This window comes from Bison bison, unplaced genomic scaffold (genome assembly GCF_000754665.1).
Source record: "Bison bison bison isolate TAMUID 2011002044 unplaced genomic scaffold, Bison_UMD1.0 scf7180017864235, whole genome shotgun sequence".
NCBI lineage: Eukaryota > Metazoa > Chordata > Mammalia > Artiodactyla > Bovidae > Bison > Bison bison.
This window is the reverse complement of record NW_011494807.1, coordinates 3,195,341-3,217,046: the sequence shown is the minus strand read 5'-3', so window position 1 is coordinate 3,217,046 and position 21,706 is coordinate 3,195,341. Positions and strand designations below refer to the sequence as shown.

General features: G+C 40.9%; 1 protein-coding gene across 1 annotated transcript in view; it reads right to left on the bottom strand.

The window, feature by feature from the left end:
* SNX24 (sorting nexin 24) overlaps positions 1–20,794 on the bottom strand; it is a 77,409-nt gene extending 56,615 nt beyond the window's left edge. Inside the window, exons 1-2 of the mRNA XM_010846292.1 lie at positions 20,711–20,794; positions 2,837–2,941 (exon numbers count right to left, since the gene is read on the bottom strand). Coding sequence (XP_010844594.1) covers positions 2,837–2,941; positions 20,711–20,773 — 168 coding nt within the window. The 5' untranslated portion in view covers positions 20,774–20,794. The remainder of the gene's footprint in view (positions 1–2,836; positions 2,942–20,710) is intronic.
* Between the last annotated feature and the right edge of the window lie 912 nt (positions 20,795–21,706).

Here is a 21,706-nt window from a genome sequence, read left to right as displayed (position 1 = left end):
ATGGGGTTGCAGAGAGTCGGACATGACTGAAGTGACTTAGTAGTAGTAGTAGTGTTGAACCCATCCACGGTCTAGAGCATATTAGTTGCTTTGGGGACAAAAGGAAGGGTTTTCTCTGGCCCTTCCAAGAGTTAATCTGTCTGTTTTATGGGTGGTAAACTGAGACCAGAGGGATGCTCATGAACTTAACTCAAGGGCAGGAGACAAGCTGGATTGGATTAGAACTGAGATCTCTGTGAGCTTAAGATGCTATGGCTTGGGGTATTGATACTTTCTCAAGCATATGGGCCTGAACAGCGCCATCCTATGTACCTCAAGCTGAGACGGATTCTCTGCAGAGTGGTGCCTGCCAAGAAGTACTAGTGGCACTTACACTCAGGGGTTCAGCCTGGTACAGAGGGTGAAGTGAAGTTGCTCAGTTGTGTCCAACTCTTTGCAACCCCGTGAACTGTAGCCTACCACGCTCCTCTGTCCATGGGATTTTCCAGGCAAGAGTATTGGAGTGGGTTGCCATTTCCTTCTCCAACAGAGGGTGAGTGGGATTCAAACTGGAGTTACACAGGTGAGTAGAAGGAATAGTGGGAACTGTCTTACTTCTGAAGAGACTTAAACACCAAAAGATATTAAGAAGTGACCCCTAAGCCAGGGTTTTCATTTCCCTGGGAATTGATCAAGCATCTGCACTCACCTTTCATCCACACTCATCTCTGTAACTTCCATTTGGCTCCCACAGCACACAGATAAAATCAGAGAAAGGGGGGAGAAAAGAAAGCATCCTTGAACTCCTTCAGGACTTAACTGACAACAAACTGAATATTAAACGCACAAGAGCAAACAAGCCCTCTCAGTCATTCAACCACATCTTTCAAGCTCTGTTTCTGAGAATAGAAAATTCTAAGCTCAATTTGAGTGTCACTGTAAACTCCTCTCTATGCCAGATGATTTTATCTGCATATTTATATCCAAAGTACAAACATCTTAAAATGTTTACACTGAGCAGTAATGGGAGTCATGTGTCAAATACAATGGGAGGAAAGAGCAAAGCTTTCTTCAGAACTGAAGCTTGAAGATATACAATATCTGTGGAAAATCTGGCTTACAAATTAAAATGTGTTGTTTACCAAGCCCATATAATTATAGAGAACATGCATTTTTACCTTTGCATACAACATCTAAAGTCTCGTTTTGGGGTTTTTGGGTTTGGTTTTGCAGTTGCAGCCCGAGGCTCTGGAAGTCTCATGGCTCTATATACAGAGTCTCAGGGCGCATGCCACACACTTCCCTGTCATTTGCAGTCTCTACTTCCCTTAATCTCCCACTGCTGGGAGAGGCAGTGAAGGATCCATCTACCACATCCCCAAGCAGAAGAACAAAAGCAGTGAAGACAGCCGTCCTCTAGGTTCTGGGAGTTTCCACGCACCAACTTTCACCTGTGAACACTGTAAAGACCAAGCAAACTGTGGGAGGCCAGGGACGGCTCCTTGACAATTTTTCTACTGGGGGAGAGGCCTGTGAACTGATCACTAAGTACAAGCCCGTGTCAACAGCCTCTCTTGAGCTTCTAACTACTAGTCATTCAAGCACGACCAACCAGAAAAGCTCTGTAGAGGACACCAGACGTAAGCTTCCTGCAGCCCATAGCTGCCTGCCCAAACAGAATCCACCGAGGGTTAACGCTGAAGGGGGTTACAAAGACAGCTGTGGACAAACACCAACTTCTTTGAAGAAACATGTCCTGGTTAGATCATCATGGTAAATTTAGAACTCTGAGGTGATGCCCAGCTCTTCGTTTTTGAGAGCCAAGATTCCCCTACACCAACCCCTCACTCCTGGTCAGTCAGCCTCATGCGTCAGCCCCTCAAGTGGACTCACATCCTGATGAACACAGGCGCCCCAGCCCCCCGCCCTCCTCTCAGTGCCTACTCCACATGGCACTCCTTGGATTAATAATGGCTACACTGACTATTCACCTGAGGCCACTAGCACTTTTTAAAACTCAGAGAAGTTGACATCGCCTCACTCTTTCCTTTTGTTTTTTTCTGTCACTCGGCAGAGAGACTGCTTTGTCTTATCTGACTTAGGTAGATCTGTTTGCTCCTCATAGCTGCAGGAAAGAGAGTCCTATGGATTGTTTTAAAGACACACATTCTACTTTTTGAAGAAGTTAGTACTTCGTCAGAGGCAATTTTTACATACTTATTCTCAATTTGATTCCAGACGTGTACCAGCCAGGCCCACTGAAAATGCAGTTTCTCTCATTTTCTCTCAACATCTCAACATCTAAAGGCTAGGGACAATATGCCACCAGAGAAGCCCTAATAATGAAGTCACTCAGTTGTGTCCGACTCTTTGCAAACCCAGGGACTGTAGCCTACCAGGCTCCTCTGTCCATGGGATTTCCCAGGCAAGAGTACTGGAGTGGGTTGCCATTTCCTTCTCCAGGGAATCTTCCTGACCCAGGGATTGAACCCGGCTCTTCTGCATTGCAGGCAGATGCTTTACCATCTTAGGCTATGAGGAAGAGACAAATCTTGAAGAGGAAAATTAAAAACAAAAAAGCAATTTGTAGGGTTGAACAGAAAAATAGACATCTTGTAAAGTGGTTTTTACTTTTATACTAAATTTTCACTTTCACATAACCATTTTAAAATGGAACCTAATCAAAGATAAAAGAACCAACCAAAAACATATTTATAATTTTAAACTTTCCTTTCATTCAGAATGTTTTACTTCTTGATACGGTCTGCATCTTACCCATACGTTCTGAGAAAAAACATTGAGATATATGATTCTTTTAAGTGACATTATATTAATTGAGGCTCGAAACACATCTTACCTGTAAATATGTTTCCAAACCTTGTCGTCGTTGTTCTAAGACTTTTGGGACCCAGTTCCGAACATGTTTAGAAGGAATTTCTGGAGTTTTAATGCATTTCTTAAGCTATAAAGACAGAAATGAAAACAGAAAATGTCTTTTGATTATAAAGACATTATTTGCGGGAAAAGCCAATAAAAGAAAGTGAACCACAGTGATCTCCAATAAAAAGAAAGAGTAAAATATATATACACTGAAATTTCATCGACAATTCTTTCTTTAGCTGTCCTAAATATTCATGTTTCAGAACATGAGTTCTCTGTTTTAGTAGTTGTTTTTATTGTTATACATCATCTGGTATAAGAGATTGGAATTTTTTTTTTTCTGAAAAATTAAGAGTTCAATAAGTGAATTATGAAGAAAGCATAGAAGTTTATAGTTTCCAAAATCAATGAATACAATAACATTATGGTTGGAAGAAGCACATTTCTGATGAAAGGTCTTTCTACATATTTTTCACAGAAAAAGGCAAAACAAAATGCAACTGCTGATAATCATCATTCCTGGAATGCCATATGAACTAGACCACATCATATGGAGGGTTTCTTTAAAGTTCTATAATAAAAAGAACTTAAAAAAAAAAAAAAAAAGACTGATCCTTCCAATATTCCTAAGCATTAGGTCTAAATTTTGCTCACAAAAACTGAGTGATGGTTCTCAGCTAAAGGGTTCTCTGGCCTTTCTGGGCAGCAGTTTTAAGGGACTATATAAATAAAGGAAAATTCTTTTGGAAGTTGAGTTAGAGCTGCCTGTTGCAGGTTCCTACTACCACATCCTGCTGCTGCTGCTACTGCTGCTAAGTCGCTTCAGTCGTGTCCGACTCTGTGCGACCCCATAGACGGCAGCTCACCAGGCTCCCCCGTCCCTGGGATTCTCCAGGCAAGAACACTGGAGTGGGTTGCCATTTCCTTCTCCAATGCATGAAAGTGAAAAGTGAAAGTGAAGTTGCTCAGTCGTCTCCGACTCTTAGTGACCCCATGGACTGCGGCCCACCAGGCTCCTCTGTCCATGGGATTTTCCAGGCAAGAGTGCTGGAGTGGGGTGCCATTGCCTTCTCCACCACATCCTAAACCTGTGAATATTATCTTATAGGGCCAGCTACTACTGTGTATATCTGATTACGTGATATTACCATGGAGAGATTATCCTAGATTATACAGGTGGGCTCAATGTAATCGTAAGGCTCCTGATAAGAGGGAAGCAGGAGGACCAGAATCAGAGAATGGAAGATGATACATGACTGGTTTAGGTGACAAAGTAAAGGTCATGAGCCCAGGTGACCTCTGGAAGCTGAAAAGGGAAAGGAATCAATTACCTCCTACAATCCATTCATATCTTAATTTTAACTCAATGAAACTCAATTTGGATCTCTAACCTTGAGAGGCATAAGATAATAAACTTGTGTTGTTTTAAGTTACTAAGTTTATGCTAACTTCTTACAGCAGCAATGCATAAAAAACTAACACACTGCCTCTAAAGTGGAAATATTTTAATGCTCTAATTTTAAAACTTGGAAACCCTACTAAACTGCCCCTTTACATGAGAAGAAATGGCATAATGACCTCTAAGAAAATATTAATACATACAGCAGCTAAACCCCAGGATCTAAAACTGTAATAAAAATTTTTTCTCATTCATAAGCATATATTCACCACTAACCAGTCTAGGCTGAAAGAAGGAATCTTGTGCAATTAAAAGATCAGTGCTTCTAGTTCAAAGTGTTAGGCTGAGCCTGTGTTTGCTTCCTTCATTCACACCTGAAGTGCTGCTAACAGGGTAAAAGTGCTAGCTGCAAACCCAAATCTATCCTTCTTCTCTTGCTCATCAAACTCCTAAGTTATTGGAAATAATACTGTATTCAGCTAAATTCAGCTTTAATTTCCCACATCCCCCTGCAAACAGTGGGGGCCAAAGGTAATCAGAAGTCATAAAGAAAAGTTTTCCATAAATACTAAGTGCAGCACACTAAGCTGACTTGCAGCATCTGTCTTATTTCCCCTTTACTTCTTCCTCCCTAGAAGGTGACTGTGATGGCTGGAGCTGCCATGACCATCTGCCACCATGAAGTGAGAGTTCTGAAGATGGAAGACAGGTGTCCAGATGACTGAGCAGAAAAAATAGTCAGTACCTGAGCACCTCCTGGAGCTGCCACAACAACCTGACTTGTTTTTTAAGACAAAAACAAAAAGTCCCCCCACCCTCCTATTTTAAAGTTACTGGCATGTGGACTTTCTGTTTCATAGACCTGAATTTAATCCTGGTAGACACTAAAAAAAGAATGCCAATGGAAATAGGACTCACAACAACACAGAGAACAGGGCAAGGAGGAAGGAGAAATCACCAAGCAAGAGATTAACAGCTTTGTAAAAAATAGAAAGCAGGAGCATGATGCTAAAGAAAAGGCTGGAGCAGAGGAAGCCCCAGCCCAGACCTCCTCAAGAAGTAGACTGCAAAGGGTCTGGATGTCAGTCTTCTCAGAAGCCTGAGAGGCTGTGTGCTCAGGACTGGCGTTAAGAGGAGGAGGGAACAAGAAGCGGGACAGACTATGTTTTAGTCTGTGCCAAAGACCACAGAGATAAATAGCAGTCCAGTGTTATCCCTAAGCATACACACCCCTATTCTATAAAAAAGGGTGTCATAGAGAACATACTTGTGGACACAGTGGGAGAAGGAGAGGGTAGGATGAATTGAGAGAGTAGCACTGAAACATATATATGTATGTAAAATAGCCGGGAGAAGGCAATGGCACCCCACTCCAGTACTGTTGCCTGGAAAATCCCATGGACGGAGGAGCCTGGTGGGCTGAAGTCCACAGGGTCACTAAGAATCGGACACGACTGAGTGACTTCACTTTGACTTTCCACCTTCATGTACTGGAGAAGGAAATGGCAACCCACTCCAGTGCTCTTGCCTGGAGAATCCCATGGACAGAGAAGCCTGGTAGGCTGCAGTCCATGGGGTTGCACAGAGTCGGACACGGATGAAGCGACTTAGCAGCAGCAGCAAAATAGATAGCCGGTAGGAATTTGCTGTATAACAGAAGGAGCTCAACCTGGTGCTCTGCAATGACCTAGAGGGGTGGGGTGGGGTGGGGGTGGGTGGGAGGTTCAAGAGGGAGGGAACATATGTATACTTATGGCTGATTCACACTCTTGTACAGCAGAAACCAACATAACATTGTAAAGCAATTATCCTCCAATGAGAAATAAATTAAAAAAAAAAAGAAAAAAGAGGGTCAGCATTCCTAAGGAAATTTCATGAAATGTTTGGGTTGAAGAAGGGTCTTTGCCATTCTGGTCATTCTGGTTTTCATGAAGTTCCCAGCCTAGAATCTGCCTCTCTCCCCTCATTCCCTATAATGAAGCCCTTCAGTTGACAAACACCCTACAGAGGGACCAGACTTATGCATTCAAAGTGGAGGAAGCAGTGACAAATACCTAGAATAATTCATCTAACTGGATGGACAATCAAGGATTGCTTTCATAGGAGAGCAAGCACTACAAAGGAGAAAGGATAAGAAAAAACAAACGGAGCAACTAATCCCAAAAGGAACATAAATCAAATAATAGAAGAGATCTTTAAAAATTCTATTTAGTATCTGCAGAGAGATTTGAGAAGATAATGCTCCTATTAAACAGGAACAGTTGCAATGAAAAGGAAATAATCAGAGAAAAAAGATTTCAGAAATTAAAGAACATGACAGAAATTAATAAATTAAAAGAGGCAGAATATAAAACCATGGAAGTCTCTCAAAGTGCAGAATAAACAAAATGAGAGAAAAGGTAGGTGAAAAGATAAAACACATATAGGATTAATCCAGGGGATTTAATAGGAAAGTAATGAAGAGTAAAAGACAGTTTCAAAGAAAAAAGTTTTTCTATGACCTAATATATGTCTCCAGATTAAGAACCCACTGCCAGCATAATGTATAAAAAGAATCTACATTTACTGACATTCATCTGTTGAGATTTAAGAATATCAAGGAAAAAGAGAAGACAGAGAGAAAAACATTAGTTGGCAAATAAAGGAAGCAGAGCCACAATGGCAACCGACTTGTCATCAGCAATAATGAATGCTAGAACAATGCTTCAAAGATCTAATTCGATATAGATTTCTATAACTAGCATATCATCAATAAAGTGTGAGAGAAGGTTTACCTGCCCTTCCTTCTTTACACAGAAGTAAACATGCAATTCCAGAAAACTGAGAAATTAAATCAAGGAAGAGGAAAAATGGTATCAGGACTCCTAACTCTGTGCCATCAGCATGGCAAGGGGAAGTCCAAGGGCAGCTGTGCACAGCAGGCCTGAGAACTATCTGTCTAGGTTAGAGCAGAAGGTCAGAGCACTTGGACAAGGCAACTGCCCGGAAGAAGGCTGACTCCATGCAAGAGACAGCATGGGTAAGACGGACAAATTCAAGATCTGTTAAAGTACATTATTCTTTGGTCTATCAGAAAAAAATAAAAAATAAAAGTAAGTACCAGGGAAAACAAAGAGGCCTGAAGAAGGTCATGGAACAGAAGACACCAAGCTCCTCCTCTGTGTTAGAGACACTCTTGCCTTTGTGAGGCTTCCCGGAAAGACAAAAAACAAGAAATGAGTTAATAAAGCAGGGTGAAGGCAGACAATAACAGATGGTGTGTGCACTGGGGAAGGGCCTGTGTTAGGTGAGAATGTCTGAGGAGCCATTTGAAGCATGCTGGGAGGGAGCCACCAGGTAAGGGAACTGGAAAAGGAAAGTTCCAGCAGAAGCAGAGCAATGGAAAGGGAGGACCAAGGACCAAGCCTGTTGTTCAAAAAGCTGAGGCCGAGAGGCAGCAGAATCAGACAGTGTAGGGCCTTGGAGGTGACGGTGGGAACTGGACTGTCATTTCACGTGGGAAACACAGTGTTTTAAACAAGGGAATGACTTGATATAATTTTTACTTTAAAGAGATTATGCTAGATTCTATGAGCAAGATGGACTGTAGGGGGTGGGATCACAGCAGGCAGATCAGTTAGCAGTTCCTATGGAAGTCCAGGCAAGGACGGTGATGGGGACGATGGTCCTGGCAGTGGAGTGGGGAGAAGCTGAAGGCTGGGAGAGGACGTGGAAAGTGGAGGTGGTTAGAATGACTCCCTGACCCTGACTCTTTTGGGTTTCTGACCTCATCTGGCAGCATCCTGTTTGCTAAAAGGTGGTAGAATGCCAGGTTTAGAGTAGGTGGCAGAGAACACTACTTGCCTCCCCAAAGCGACTGTTCTGTAGAACCCTGAAGTTCTACAGAACAGAACTCCTGATTTTCAGCTGAGTACATGACTGCCCAGAATGAAGACTACATCTCCCAATCTCCCTAGAAGCTACATGTAGCTGAATAACTGAATTCTGGACAAAGGCAGGTAATGTTTGTGCAACTTTCAGGAAGTATTCTTTTTTTTTTGAAAGAAAAAAAGCTTTTAAAAATGAATTTATTTATTTATGTATTTTTGGCTGTGCTGGTCTTGCTGCTGCCTGGACTTTTCTCTATTGCGGTGAGCAGGGGCTTCTCTCTAGTTGTGATGCACAGGTTTCTCACTGAAGCAGCTTCTCTTGTATGGAGCACAGGCTATAGATTGCACAGGCTTCAGTAGTTGCAGTTCCCAGGCTCTGGAGCACAGGCTCAATTGTTGTGGCACACAGGCTTAGGTGGTCTGTGGCAGGTGGGATCTTCCTGGATCAGGGATCGAACTTGTGTCTCTTGCATTGGCAGGTGGATTCTTTACTACTGAGCCACCAGGGAAGCCCAAGAAGTGTTCTTACAGGGAAGGACTATTCCTTCTTTCCTTTCCTTCTTCCTGCTGGCACCCATGTAAGGGCTAGACCCAGAGCAGTCACCTCCTACCATGAGACAGAAGCGATGTGTTGAGAAGAGGAAAGTCATAAAAGCCGGGGTCCCTGAGGCTCATGTAACTGTTACATTAGCCCTAGTCATTACATAAGGGAAAAATAAAGGAGTATGTGTTACAGTAAACATTATTTTGGTTCTAGAGTCACTTGCAGCAAAATCACACATCACATGAGTAAGGATATGGCTGGTACTGTAGGCCGCCTATCCAATATTCACTTCCTCCTCCTTCTTGTAAAACAAAACAAAACACAAACGCTTAGTGACTATAAATCCTAATTTTCCCGGTTCCTTGGTAATTAGGATTGCCATGTGATGAAGCTGTTAATGAAATGTAGTGTAGGGGGTGTGCTGCTGGCTCAGTGGTGAAGAATCCACGTGTTAACACAGGAGACACAGGTGTGACCCATGTGCTGCAGGGACAACTAAGCCTGTGTGCCACAACCATGGAGCCTGTGCCTCAGAGCCTGGGAGCCACGACTACAGAAAGCCCACACAGCAGTGAAGACCCAGCACAGCCAAAATAAATAATCAAAACTAAAAAAGACAATAAAACAAACAAATAAAAACAGAAATGTAGCGTTAGTCCACTGAGTAGGTCTCTTTTCCTCAAAAAAAGAGAAAAGGCTTTTCTTCCTACCAGAAACATGGAAGTAATGCTGGAGGGATAGCAGCTATGTTGGAACCAGAGGGTGAAAGTCATGTGCTAAGGTGAAGACAGTAAAGCAGAAAGATAAAAGGAGCTTGAAACATGGATATGGTAGAATTGCTACATCAACTTGGACTACCTGCCTTTAGTTTTCTTGCAATATGAGAATTATTAATCTCTTACTTGTTTAAGAAATTTGGTCAAGTTTCTATCATATCCAAGAAAACATATTCCTAACACAAAGGACAGCATATTAAAAAGCAGAGACATTACTCTGCCAACAAAGGTCCATCTAGTCAAGGCTATGGTTTTTCCAGTGGTCATGTATGGATGTGAGAGTTGGACTGTGAAGAAAGCTGAGCACCGAAGAATTGATGCTTTTGAACTGTGGTGTTGGAGAAGACTCTTGAGAGTCCCTTGGACTGCAAGGAGACCCAACCAGTCCATCCCAAAGGAGATCAGTCCTGGGTGTTCATTGGAAGGACTGATGTTGAAGCTGAAACTCCAATACTTTGGCCACCTGATGCGGAGAGTTGACTCATTGGAAAAGACTCTGATGCTGGGAGGGATTGGGGGCAGGAGGAGAAGGGGACGACAGAGGATGAGATGGCTGGATGGCATCACTGACTCAATGGACGTGAGTCTCAGTGAACTCCAGGAGTTGGTGATGGACAGGGAGGCCTGGCGTGCTGCAGTTCATGAGGTCGCAAAGAGTCGGACACAACTGAGCGACTGAACTGAACACAAAGGAATCGATTGTTCCATTTTTGTGATTTCAAGTCAGTATCCAAGCAGAGATAATGCGTAGGCAGTTGGATATGGGTCTGTAAACTGTGAGGGAGAATATTTGAGTGATACTGGTTCCAAATAGGAAAAGGAGTACGTCAAGGCTGTATATTGTCACCCTGCTTATTTAACTTATATGCAGAGTACATCATGAGAAACGCTGGACTGGAAGAACCACAAGCTGGAATCAAGATTGCCAGGAGAAATATCAATAACCTCAGATATGCAGATGACACCACCCTTACGGCAGAAAGTGAAGAGGAACTAAAAAGCCTCTTGATGGACGTGAATCTGGGTGAACTCCAGGAGTTGGTGATAGACAGGGAGGCCTGGCGTGCTGCAGTTCATGGGTCGCAAAGAGTCAGACACAACTGAGTGACTGAACTGAACTGAACTGAGAGCTACAGAGCTAGATGCCATGACATTGGGAATTAGATACATAGAAAAGGGCTGTGAGGGGCAGAATCCTGAGAAGCTCCCAAGACCTTGCCTCCTTTTACATGTCTGTAAAATTCCTTCCTTGGATCTTGAGAGGACCAGTAAATGAGGTAAGACAGTCACTCCTCTGACTGGGTTCCACTCCATGAGACCCAGTCCTAGCAGAGGCCTGGATTGGAAGAAGTGAGCTGTGAGAAATAACAGGGACACATGGCTAGGATTTTAGGATGGCCTCGAGGAGCTGAGAACAGTCCCTGGCTAACAGTCAGCAAGAAAAGAAGGGACTTCAGTCCTACAACCACAAGGAACTGACTTCCACTCATATGAGGATAGGACAGTAAAGACGACCCTGAGCTGCAGATGAGACCACAGCCTTGGCTGCCTCTGATTTCAGCCCCATGAGACCACAAGCAGAGAATCTGCTTGTGCCCAGACTCCTGATCCATGGGAACTCTGAGGTAACAAATTATCTGTTAAAGATGCTAAGTTTGTGGCCACTATATGCTGCAGTAGAAAACTAATGCAAAGGCCTTGGTCTGAGACACCCAACTCTGAGGGGCAGAGAAAAGAGGCTAGACAAGCAGTGAGGAGGCAGTGAAATGGTAAGCTGAGTTAAGAAAGTGTTTCTAGAAGAGACACGATAAGACTGTGCAGACACTACAAAGTCAGAAACACCAGTAAGCAGGAAGGCAGAGACTCCTCTTCCCAGGAATCATACTGAGAGAGGAGAGCAAGGCAGTGAACATAGCAGGGAAGCATGGAGTCAAAGTGGGTTCTATTATGTTCAATGGGAAATATTATAACATATTCATTTATTGATGAGACTGATTCAGTCCTGGGTGGGATGAAAGGAATAACTGATGAATATCTGTAAGGGAATAAACATATACCTCATCACTACACTATCTGAGGCATTTCTCAAACAAGAACAAAGCCAAAAAATGCTAATTATCCTGTGGTAATAAGCTTCTTAAGTTTTACTTTAAACATGAAGAAATTTCCTTTAACACAACTGAACCACAACATTTCTTATGTTTCAGAATAGAAAATCAACTCCATTATCTGTCTCTCTCTCTCCTTCTTAAAAAAAAAAATCTTGAGGATATAGTACTGAAAAGATTTTCCCTTTTTATTTATGTCAGAAGTACTGAGGAAGCCGATCATCGTAGTTGCTGGGCTCAGTGACAGCATTTGTAGGTGAGTAATGAATGGCTCGAGATGAGGAGAGACAAACCTAAGACAATATGTTTCCAGGAGGGCTCAGCTGCTTACAAGAAAAACACTCTTCTGCAGCTCCATCCGATGATTAACTGTCCAGGCCAGGCTATGTCCAGACCAACCGCCTTTCTGATCCCCACAGATAGCAACCAGATTCCACGATGCCACAAACACAATCCCCCTCTGCCTGGCAAGACCACTCCCTTCCCTTTTCATACTGTTAAAGGACTTTACACAGAACTTACCCCACAAAGACCTGCCATATGTACACTGGTGATAGCAACCATTTTCCACCAAAAGGAACAGAAATACTTTCCCCAAGCATGGGAATAAAATGATGAAAAGGAAAAAAATGTTAGAGAAAGAAGTGGGGAACATTTCTTGGTGGGTAGGGGGTGGGCATTCAGTCTTTTACTCCATGTTGTCATCCTATCGTCTCAGGGTTCCCTTGAAGGACAGTTCACAAGGTGCTACACCCCCAGTTTAACCCCATATGGCAGTTTTTTTGGTCCTTCTGAATCATGGACTTTGTTAAATTAAATATGAGAAGGCAATAGTCTACACAAGCCAAAAGTAGGCAGGCACAAGAACTTGTTCATTTAGGAAGGAACCAGCACCAGATTTCCTGGAAACCCTTTTTTTTTTTTTTTTCCCTAAAAGAACTTGAGGTCATTTGTCACTTTTATTTAATTTATTTATTTATTTTTATTTTTTTAAATTTAATTTAATTTAATTTAATTTTTAAACTTTATACTATTGTATTGGTTTTGCCAAATATCAAAATGAATCCGCCACAGGTATACATGTGTTCCCCATCCTGAACTCTCCTCCCTCCTCCCTCCCCATACCATCCCTCCGGGTCATCCCAGTGCACCAGCCCCAAGCATCCAGTATCATGCATTTGTGAATTAAAGCCTGGTTGAGAATGGACAGGAAACAGCTGGGAAGGCCACGCGAACTGTGTCTAGCAGTTTGCCAGGCGGGGATGTTTACTCTCCACACCGAGGATTTGGGCCAAGGAAGGCAGAGCTGCTTTCGAGGACCCAACACTGACAGTGCAAACACCTTGGCTGCAGAGGGGCAGAGCCTGGGCTAGGGGGAGCGTGGAGAAGGCTCTTGTCTTACCCTGTCACAGCCTGGGTCTGAGCCGTAAGGAGAGAACCCTACAACTTTTGTTTTAAGATATTATGCTAAGAGGGTACCTTCCCAGGTGGCACAGTGGTAAAGAATCCACCTGCCATTCTGCAGATGTGGATTCGATCCCTGGGTCAGGAAGATCCCCTGGAGGAGGGCATGGCGACCCACTCCAGTATTCTTGCCTGGGAAATCCCATGGACAGAGGAGCCTGGAGAGCTACAGTCCACGGGGTCACTAAGAGTCGGACACGACTGAGCAACTGAGCACGCACATGCATGCTAAGAGTGACCGGAGAAGAACAGGGTGGGGGTCTGTTTTGGGTTCAGTGTGGTGGTTGTGCTTTCCCAGCCAGGACTAGCAGACCTATAGAACAGAGGCAAGTGTAACCTGGGGTTAAGCGAAAGTGAAAGGAACTTGCTCAGTCGTGTCCGACTCTTCGTGACTCCATGGACTGTAGCCTGCCAGGCTCCTCCGTTCATGGGATTTTCTGGGCAAGAGCGCTGGAGTGGGTTGCCATTGCCTTCTCCAGCAGATCCTCCCGACCCAGGGACTGAACCTGGGTCTCTCACATTGTAGGCAGACGCTTTACCATCTGAGCCACCAGGGAAGTGGTTAGACTTACCGTAAACTAAACTCCCACAATAAAAACTGTTCTTGTTGACTAAATATTTCTCCAGTAATTCATAAAAATGCATAATGTTCTCCAAATATCTCATTTGCCAAATACTTAGTTAATGCCTAATATGTGCCCAACACTAACAGTGAGGAATATATAAAAGACATGGTTCCTATTTTTATTTATTCATTCATTTTGTTCCTTCTAGTTTTCTTTGAGATTTTAGTGACATATAGCACTATGTAAGTTTAGGGTGTACAGTACAATGATTTTACTTACCTACATCATGAAATGGTTGCCACAATAAGTTCAGTGACTATCTATCATCTAATATAGATATAAAATTAAAGAAATAAAAAAATATTTTTCCTTGTGATGGAACTCTTAGGATTTAATCTCTTAACAATGTTCATATATAATGTAAGCAGTATTGATTATATTTATCATAATGTACATTATATCCCTAGTACTTATTTATTTTATAACTGGAAGTTTGTTTCTTTTGACTACCTTAATCCAATTCTATTTCCCCCAACACACTCCCTGACCTTGCACCCACCCCCACCTCTGGTAACCACAAATTTGACTTCTTTTCTATGAGTTTGTTTTTGAAGTATAATTCAGCTACAAACACTATCTTAGTTCCTAGTACTGACTGGATATTTCTATGCAATATAAAATGATCACCTGGATAGTCTAGTTAAGGACACAGTTCTTAGTTTTTAAAAATGTATCTTTTAGTTAGATAAAACTTAGGGATAACTAAATTTTAATTGGGACGTCCCTGGTGGCTCAGATAGTAAAGAATCTGTTTGCACTGCAGGAGACCTGGGTTCAATCCCTGGGTCAGAGAGATCTCCTGGAGAAAGGAATGGCTACTCATTCCAGTATTCCTTCCTGGAAAATTCCATGGACAGAGGATCCTGGTAGGTTGTAGTCCATGGGGTCAGAAAGAATCAGACATGACTGAGTGACTAACACAACAAAAAAGTTTAAATTATCTCGTAGCCGTTTTTAATTTAAGTAGAAATCTCTATTCTAAAAGGGAAAGGAGTTCCAAGGACAGAGAGATTCAGGAATAAAAGAAACTCACCTTGAAGAAGAACCTGAAATGTTTCAGTTTTATTTAAACAGATGAGAACACAGAGAGAAAGCAGTATGGCAAAGTCAGAGAGGCAGTGATCTTCATATACTGCGTTGATGGGGAAGACTGGCTTGGCTGCCACTACCATTTTCTTAGGAGAAGCAGTGAGCAATACAGCTGGCCAGTAAAGGGGTATATGGTAGATAGAATCCTGGTCTTCCCAAAGATGTCCATGTCCTAATCCCTAGAACCTCTAAATATATTACCTTACGGGTGTGATTAAAACAAGTACTTACAGATGGGAAGACTGGGCTTCCCTGATGGCTCAGCAGGTAAGGAATCTACCTGCCAATGCAGGAGATGCAGGTTCAACCCCTGGGTCAGGAAGATTCCCTGGAGAAGGGAATGGCTACCCACTCCAGTATTCTTGCCTGGACAATCCCATGGACAGAGGAGCCTGGAGGGCTACAATCCACGGGGTCGCAAAGAGTCAGACACAACTGGGCAACCAAGCACATCCAGGTAGCCCAGATGTAATCTCAAGGGGGAGGCAGAAGTGTCTAGGTCAGAGAGAGGAGACGTGATGACAGGAAATGTGACAATGGAAACAGAAGATGTGCTTTCTGACTTTGAAGACAGAAGAAGGCCATGAAAAGTGACAGCCTCTAGAGGCTGGAAAAGGCAAGGAAACGGATTCTCTTCTAGAGCCCCCCAGAACAAACAAACCCCTACTGACACATTCAAAGTGAAATAACAAATGTCTTAAGCCACTAAGTTTGTGATGATGATTTGGTACAACAGTAACAGAAAACTAACGCACAGTTTAAGATTTCTGGTTTTGAAAGTCAATGTGCGTTTCATCGAGTTGGTAGATAATACAGGCACATTTCAATGTTTTTGAGCTAAAAAATGAAGATGAAAACAGTGCTTTAGGAAGATTATCTGTACCAGAGGATGAATAAAAGGAAAAGGATCTGAAACAGTTAAGAAAGACATGAAGTAAAGAGCAGAAAATGAAAAATTAAATGGCACATATTATATTAGTTTGGAAGAATGAATCAATAGGCTTGTTGACACTCTGGAAATGAAAGAGAAGAGAAAGGTAGGAAAGACTTTCAAGGTTTCAAACCTTGTGGCTTCAGTGTGTGTGATGGGGGTAATATAGGGAGGGTTATGTCTAAGAGATGCCTTTAAAAACGGAACCACACAATAGGAATTCTCAAGGTTCATTGACATGAAGGTCATCTGGGATGCTGGTTTAATGCAGATTTCTGGGCTCCATCACAGAGATTCAATTCAGCATGCCTAGTGGTGCCCAGGAATCTGCAATTTAATAAACATTTGTTTGGATTCAAGTCATCCAAAATTCATAGTTTAAAAAATTAACCAATCAAGAAAAATTAAAAGCAAGTGAAATCGAATTCTTCCAGAGTGCTGGAAGAAAAACCAATCTTACATAAAATCTGAAAAAGCGAAAATAGACATATATTTGAGATCATAAAAATGTTAAACTTTTATAATTTAAAACATTATAGCCAAAATAAAAAAGTCCATGGTGAAAAGTAGTTTCATCAAGTGACTAATATTTTATTAATAGGCTATGCAAAGTAACAAGCAAAAACAACGGAGGCCCTAGCGGATAAATGGGTAAGCACATAAATGGAATTCCAAAAAGAGGGACTACAATCATAAATGTAAGAAATACCAATTAAAACAGCAACAAAGCAACACACATTGCTTGCTAAGTAAACAAATACCATGGTAGGGGGGCTAATATTCAAAGCTGATGAGGTAAGTTCATGCTTGCTGGTTGCATTATAAACCAGCTAAAATCATTTTGTAAAAAAATAATTTGGCAATACATAGCCAAAGCTGTAAAAATAGTCATACTCTTTGACAGAGAATGCTCCTTTTGTACTCTAGCTTGAAATCGTCTTGGATACGGGAGGAAAAAAAAACTATATGTAACGAGGAATATCAATCATCAGAAGTTGACCATGTGATGCACACGATTTCATTTAGTCTGTAAAACAATCCTATGCAGTTAGCACTTTCATTGTTCCCATATTAAAATTAGGGAAATGGAGGCACTCAACTTGCTCCAAGGTAAAGGCAGGTTCAGAAACATTTTGCCACCAGAAATTCTGCACTTAAGTTTTTATAGCATATTATCACCATGAGGGAATCCTGCAACACAGTAGCATTTGTTCCATTAGAAAATGCAAGAAATTGGGAACAGTAAGGAGATTCCTTAAAAAACTAGGAATAAAACTACAATATGACCCAGCAATCCCAATACTAGGCATATACCCTGAGGAAGCCATAACTGAAAAAGACACGTGTACCTCAGAGTTCACTGCAGCACTATGTACAATAGCTAGGACTTGTAAGCAACCCAGATGTCCACTGACAGATGAATGCATGGAATATTACTCAGCTATAAAAAGGAATGTGTTTGAGTTGGTTCTAATGAGATGGATGAACCTAGGGCCTATTACACACAGTGAAGTTAGAGAAAGACAAATATCATATATTAATGCATACATATGGAATCTAGAAAGATGGTACTGATGACCCTATTTACAGGGCAGCAATGGAGATGCAGACATACAGAACAGACTTTTGGAGACAGTGGGGTGGGAGAGGTGAGATAATTCGAGAGAATAGCATTTAAACACATTCATAACTGTATGTAAAGTAGATAGCTAGTGGGAATTTGCTGTGTGACACAGAGAACCCAAAGCTGGTGCTCTGTAACAAGCTAGAGGGGTGGGAGGGGGATGAGGTGGGAGGGAGGTTCCAGAGGGAGGGGACACATGTATACCTACGGGTGATTCATGCTGATGAATGGCAGAAGCCAACACAATAAAGTAAATAATTATCCTCCAAGTAAAAATAAAATAAAATTAAAAAAACTGCAAGACAAGGAAGAAAGGAAAACAGTAATTATAGCAGCACAGTAGAAATATATGTGAGTAACAATGGTTTATTTCCCCCACCTCCAAACTTTCTGCAAGACTTAGCTTTATTATCTAAAAAAACTCAGCATACTTGACGGGAGGAAAATAAAGCACATAGGAAAGAAAAAAAAAAAAAAAAACTTCCTGACTTTTTCAAAAAATTAGAAAGAAATCCTAAGAAAATGTAGAGGATGAGAATGTTTTGAGAGAAGGATAATAATAATTATAGAAAACTATGAGCTTGAGAGAAGTATAATAATCATCTTCAGATAATTAGATAAACTGTCAAATGAGTAACGGTTTTAGTTTGGCTCTAAGTGGGCCTGACAGTAAGCCAGAAGGCATTGTTGTGTGTTTGTGGTAAATGGATACGAACCAAGCATCTATTATTTTAAAGGTACAAAGCACTTATTAATAGTTCATATATGATTTTAGAATTAATTTGGGAACATTGGCTAAAAACTTTTAATAAGTGAGAAATACAAAGTACAGTGTGAGAGAAACCAGGACATTGGCAACAGAGCAAACTGCACCCATTGCAGAAATAATTGAATGTTCCAAAAAAAAAATAATTGATTTAAAGAGAAAGTATTTTATGTAAAAACAGAACATTCAAAGCACACAACAAAATTCAAACATGGAAACCGGAGTACCAAAATTCTAATAAAAGGATAAAATTGTACAACATGGCAGCAATAATCAGTAAAGCTTGTGTATTCTGATTAAATTTTTGCCCATGTCAATCCTCCTTAACAAACAACTTTACAGTCAGGATTACAGATTTATATTTATTTTTACACCCTGTCTTTATTTGCACTTCACTGCTTTTTAGTTACTTTTTTGCCAAATCTAATACAATTAAAATGGGACAAATAAAGAGGACTTCTAACAGCCACTTTCTGCTCTATAAAACATACGATTCAGTGTCTCCCCACTAAAAAACTCTGCTGTACAATGTTATTTTTTTCTCCAAATCCCTGTAATCATGTTTTAACGAGGCTGCTAAAAACATGCAAAATTGAGAGATTTGAGAATTTCTATTTTCTCTTAATTCTAATCGTCTTGATGATATAATTTCAAGAATAGCTCAAATTATTAACAGAACTACAGAAGTTGAGAGAAGCATCCTAGGAAATCTAGGAATTTTTTTCTGACTCTGAGAATCTAAGACCTTGCCTATAATCACTGGGGAGAGGGTCCTCTTCTGTAGAAGAAAATAAATCGTAATAGAGAAGAGAGCATGAGCGACTCTCCACTGATAAGCACATGGGCAGCCTCTTGCTCAGGGCGGGCCTAATTGGCAGTCACCCAGCTGTGCCTCGTGTGGAGTTGGCCCCCAAGTATCTTGGGGGACAGCTGGGCTGTGCTGGGGTCACGGAGACCTGGCAGGGTAGGAAGGAGGCTTGCATGTGACAGGCTGCTGAGTCCAGACTACTGCATCAGAGGCCGGGGAGGGGGAGGAATTCAGGTTTTAATTTCATTGTATGGACACATTTCATAAGGTCCCCAGCAGAAATCTCTCTAGAATCTGTTTCCTCAATAAACAAGTGAACAAAACCAGAATTCCTTGAGAAGGAGGTGAAGCCCAGACTCCACGTTTGTTTCTCTGTGAGGCCCTTGGGTGGGGGGAGCTTTTTGTAAAGTCGGCTGGCAATGCCCAGCCTAAGTCTGTGCTTCGCCTGTGCTGTTTCTTGCGGAAGTAAACCTGGATGTAACACAACTTTAAGTAGAAAATTCAGTGTTAATTATCCCTTGCTATCCTAATGGAAAAGTGTACAGATAACTGATAGCTCCTCAAACAAGGGGGGAACGAGGCTTACTCACTTCCCAGTATCATCTGTTTCAAGTTTTTACTCAATACTCTGATTATAAAATAAAAATTTTAAGTTTTAAAAAATGCTGCAAAAGAAATGCTACACAGCTTTTAATACAGAGTTAGCCCACTACCACATCATTCACGCACTGATAGTTCCCAGAAAAATTTAAGTTGTCCTTAATGAAATTAAAAGCATAGATTAAATATAATAAAATATATAATAAAAATATAATATATAAAAATGTAATTATATATAATATATAATAAAAATATATAATACATAATAAAATAAAAATATATAAAAATATAATAAAATAAATAAAAGCATAGATTATTTCTGAACATACTATCTTTCCATCCAGCTTTTCTCCCCCCATCTAAGTTCTTACCTTGAAGAAATTGAACTGTGCCACACATTTTATATATGTGTATGTATATAATAATACATATTCATATACAGGAAGTATATATACACACATACATATATACACATACAAAGATATGAATATGTATATATGAAAGAAAAATGCTAAAACTGTGTTAACTCATATGTGGTGATTTTCTGGGGAATTTCATGAGGTATTTCTAGTTATTAAGGTATTTTAACACTTTAATAATAATTTATAACCTGTGAAATATTAAAATTTGATAGAAAAAAAGAAGTATTCTCTCTTCTATGTTTCACTGACCATTTTTCCAAAACCTCAGCTATTTCTTTTGCATTCTTATTTCTTTTCTCAAAGACTTTAACAAAATGGTTCTGAGAACTGAAAAACCAGTCTTATAACATGGCCTTGATAATTCAAAAGAAAGCCTTGAGCCCACTTTACATGATCCCCAAACAGTCCTTGAATACAGGAGACATAGATGTCATCTTTTCCAGATATATTTGAGTATAAGTTGATTTTGATAAATTTATTTCTGTAAAATAATCATTTGACTCCCCTCCATTTTTGTAAAGCTTTAAGTATATTTTATGGATAAAATAGGATCTGGGTCTTATTCTTTCTGAACCTACAACACCCAGCATAGTACACTCCAGTTTGCCATCACACATCTATTTATGCAAAAGATCTTAACGGAAAATCCACCTACTCAGAAAGCAGACCTTTGAAAGGACTGAACAATTCATTTTAAAAGGAAATTTACTTCATGATAAAAGAAATCATACTGTTCTCAGAACTGTTAAAGCTCTAAGGAACCACAGAAAGCAGTCTTAATGTTATACCACCTGCCCTGTAGAGAAGAGCTGGGGGAGAAGTTACCTTTTTGTGCAGGGCATGAAATTCGCTGTACCTTTTTTCAACAAAATGTTTTCTTCCATTCATTAGAACTTCTATCTTAAACACCTAAAGGAAAAAAATAAAAAAAGATTAATTCCACCAGTTCCAAACCCTCAGTTGTCTGATGTGGTAAGTTTGTGACCATGATATATTTCATCCCTTTAATTACAGTAGCTGATCCCCCAAAACCCAGAAGGCTCAGGAGACCCTGGCCCAACAGCACTGATTAATGAGCCCTGGAGCCAAATGCTCACTAACAAATGACAGCAACCCTGCAAATGTGTTTAAAAATAGCGGCAACTTAAATGCCTTCAAATGCTCCTTAACTTTTTAACCAGAGAACACTCCTCTCCTAAAATTTCACTAAATGCATAGGATGGCATCAAAATACAAGTGTGATGCCACAGAAACAGTCTGCCAGAAATCACAGCCCATTATGGGTATTTCAATGACGGCAGTGCTGTGTCATCTTTAAGACAACCAAGCAAACAGTAGTACATTTTAGGTTAATTTCTTTCTAACCTGCATATTCATCTCCAGTCTCAGCTGGGCTTATTCTGCTGTTTGCAAAATGGGGAAAATGTAGTAAAGGTTCGTTTTCCCTGCATGATACGAGTGACAGCTTGTGCTCCCACCTTCAGGAGGTTGAAAGGCCAGCGAAAAGGCTCTCTGGGTGCACTAATTAGTAAGCACTAACATGACACTTTCTTGATTCTTAGGTCATGGGTCAAGACTGGGGACAAGGGATGAGGAATATGGTGAAATGCTCATGAGAACACAACACTAAGGTAGGCGGGGGAAGGATGCTCGGCAGGAGCTGAAGAGCAGATGCTCTGTATTTCCAAGAGTTTGTCTTTGGTTCTGTCTGCTTTGCTGAGGGAAAGTCTGTCATCACCAAGATGAAGGAGAATTGTTCCATGACCTAGTAAGCCTGATTTCCCATTTCAATTGCCCTTCTGAAGGAAACAAAACTAAAGT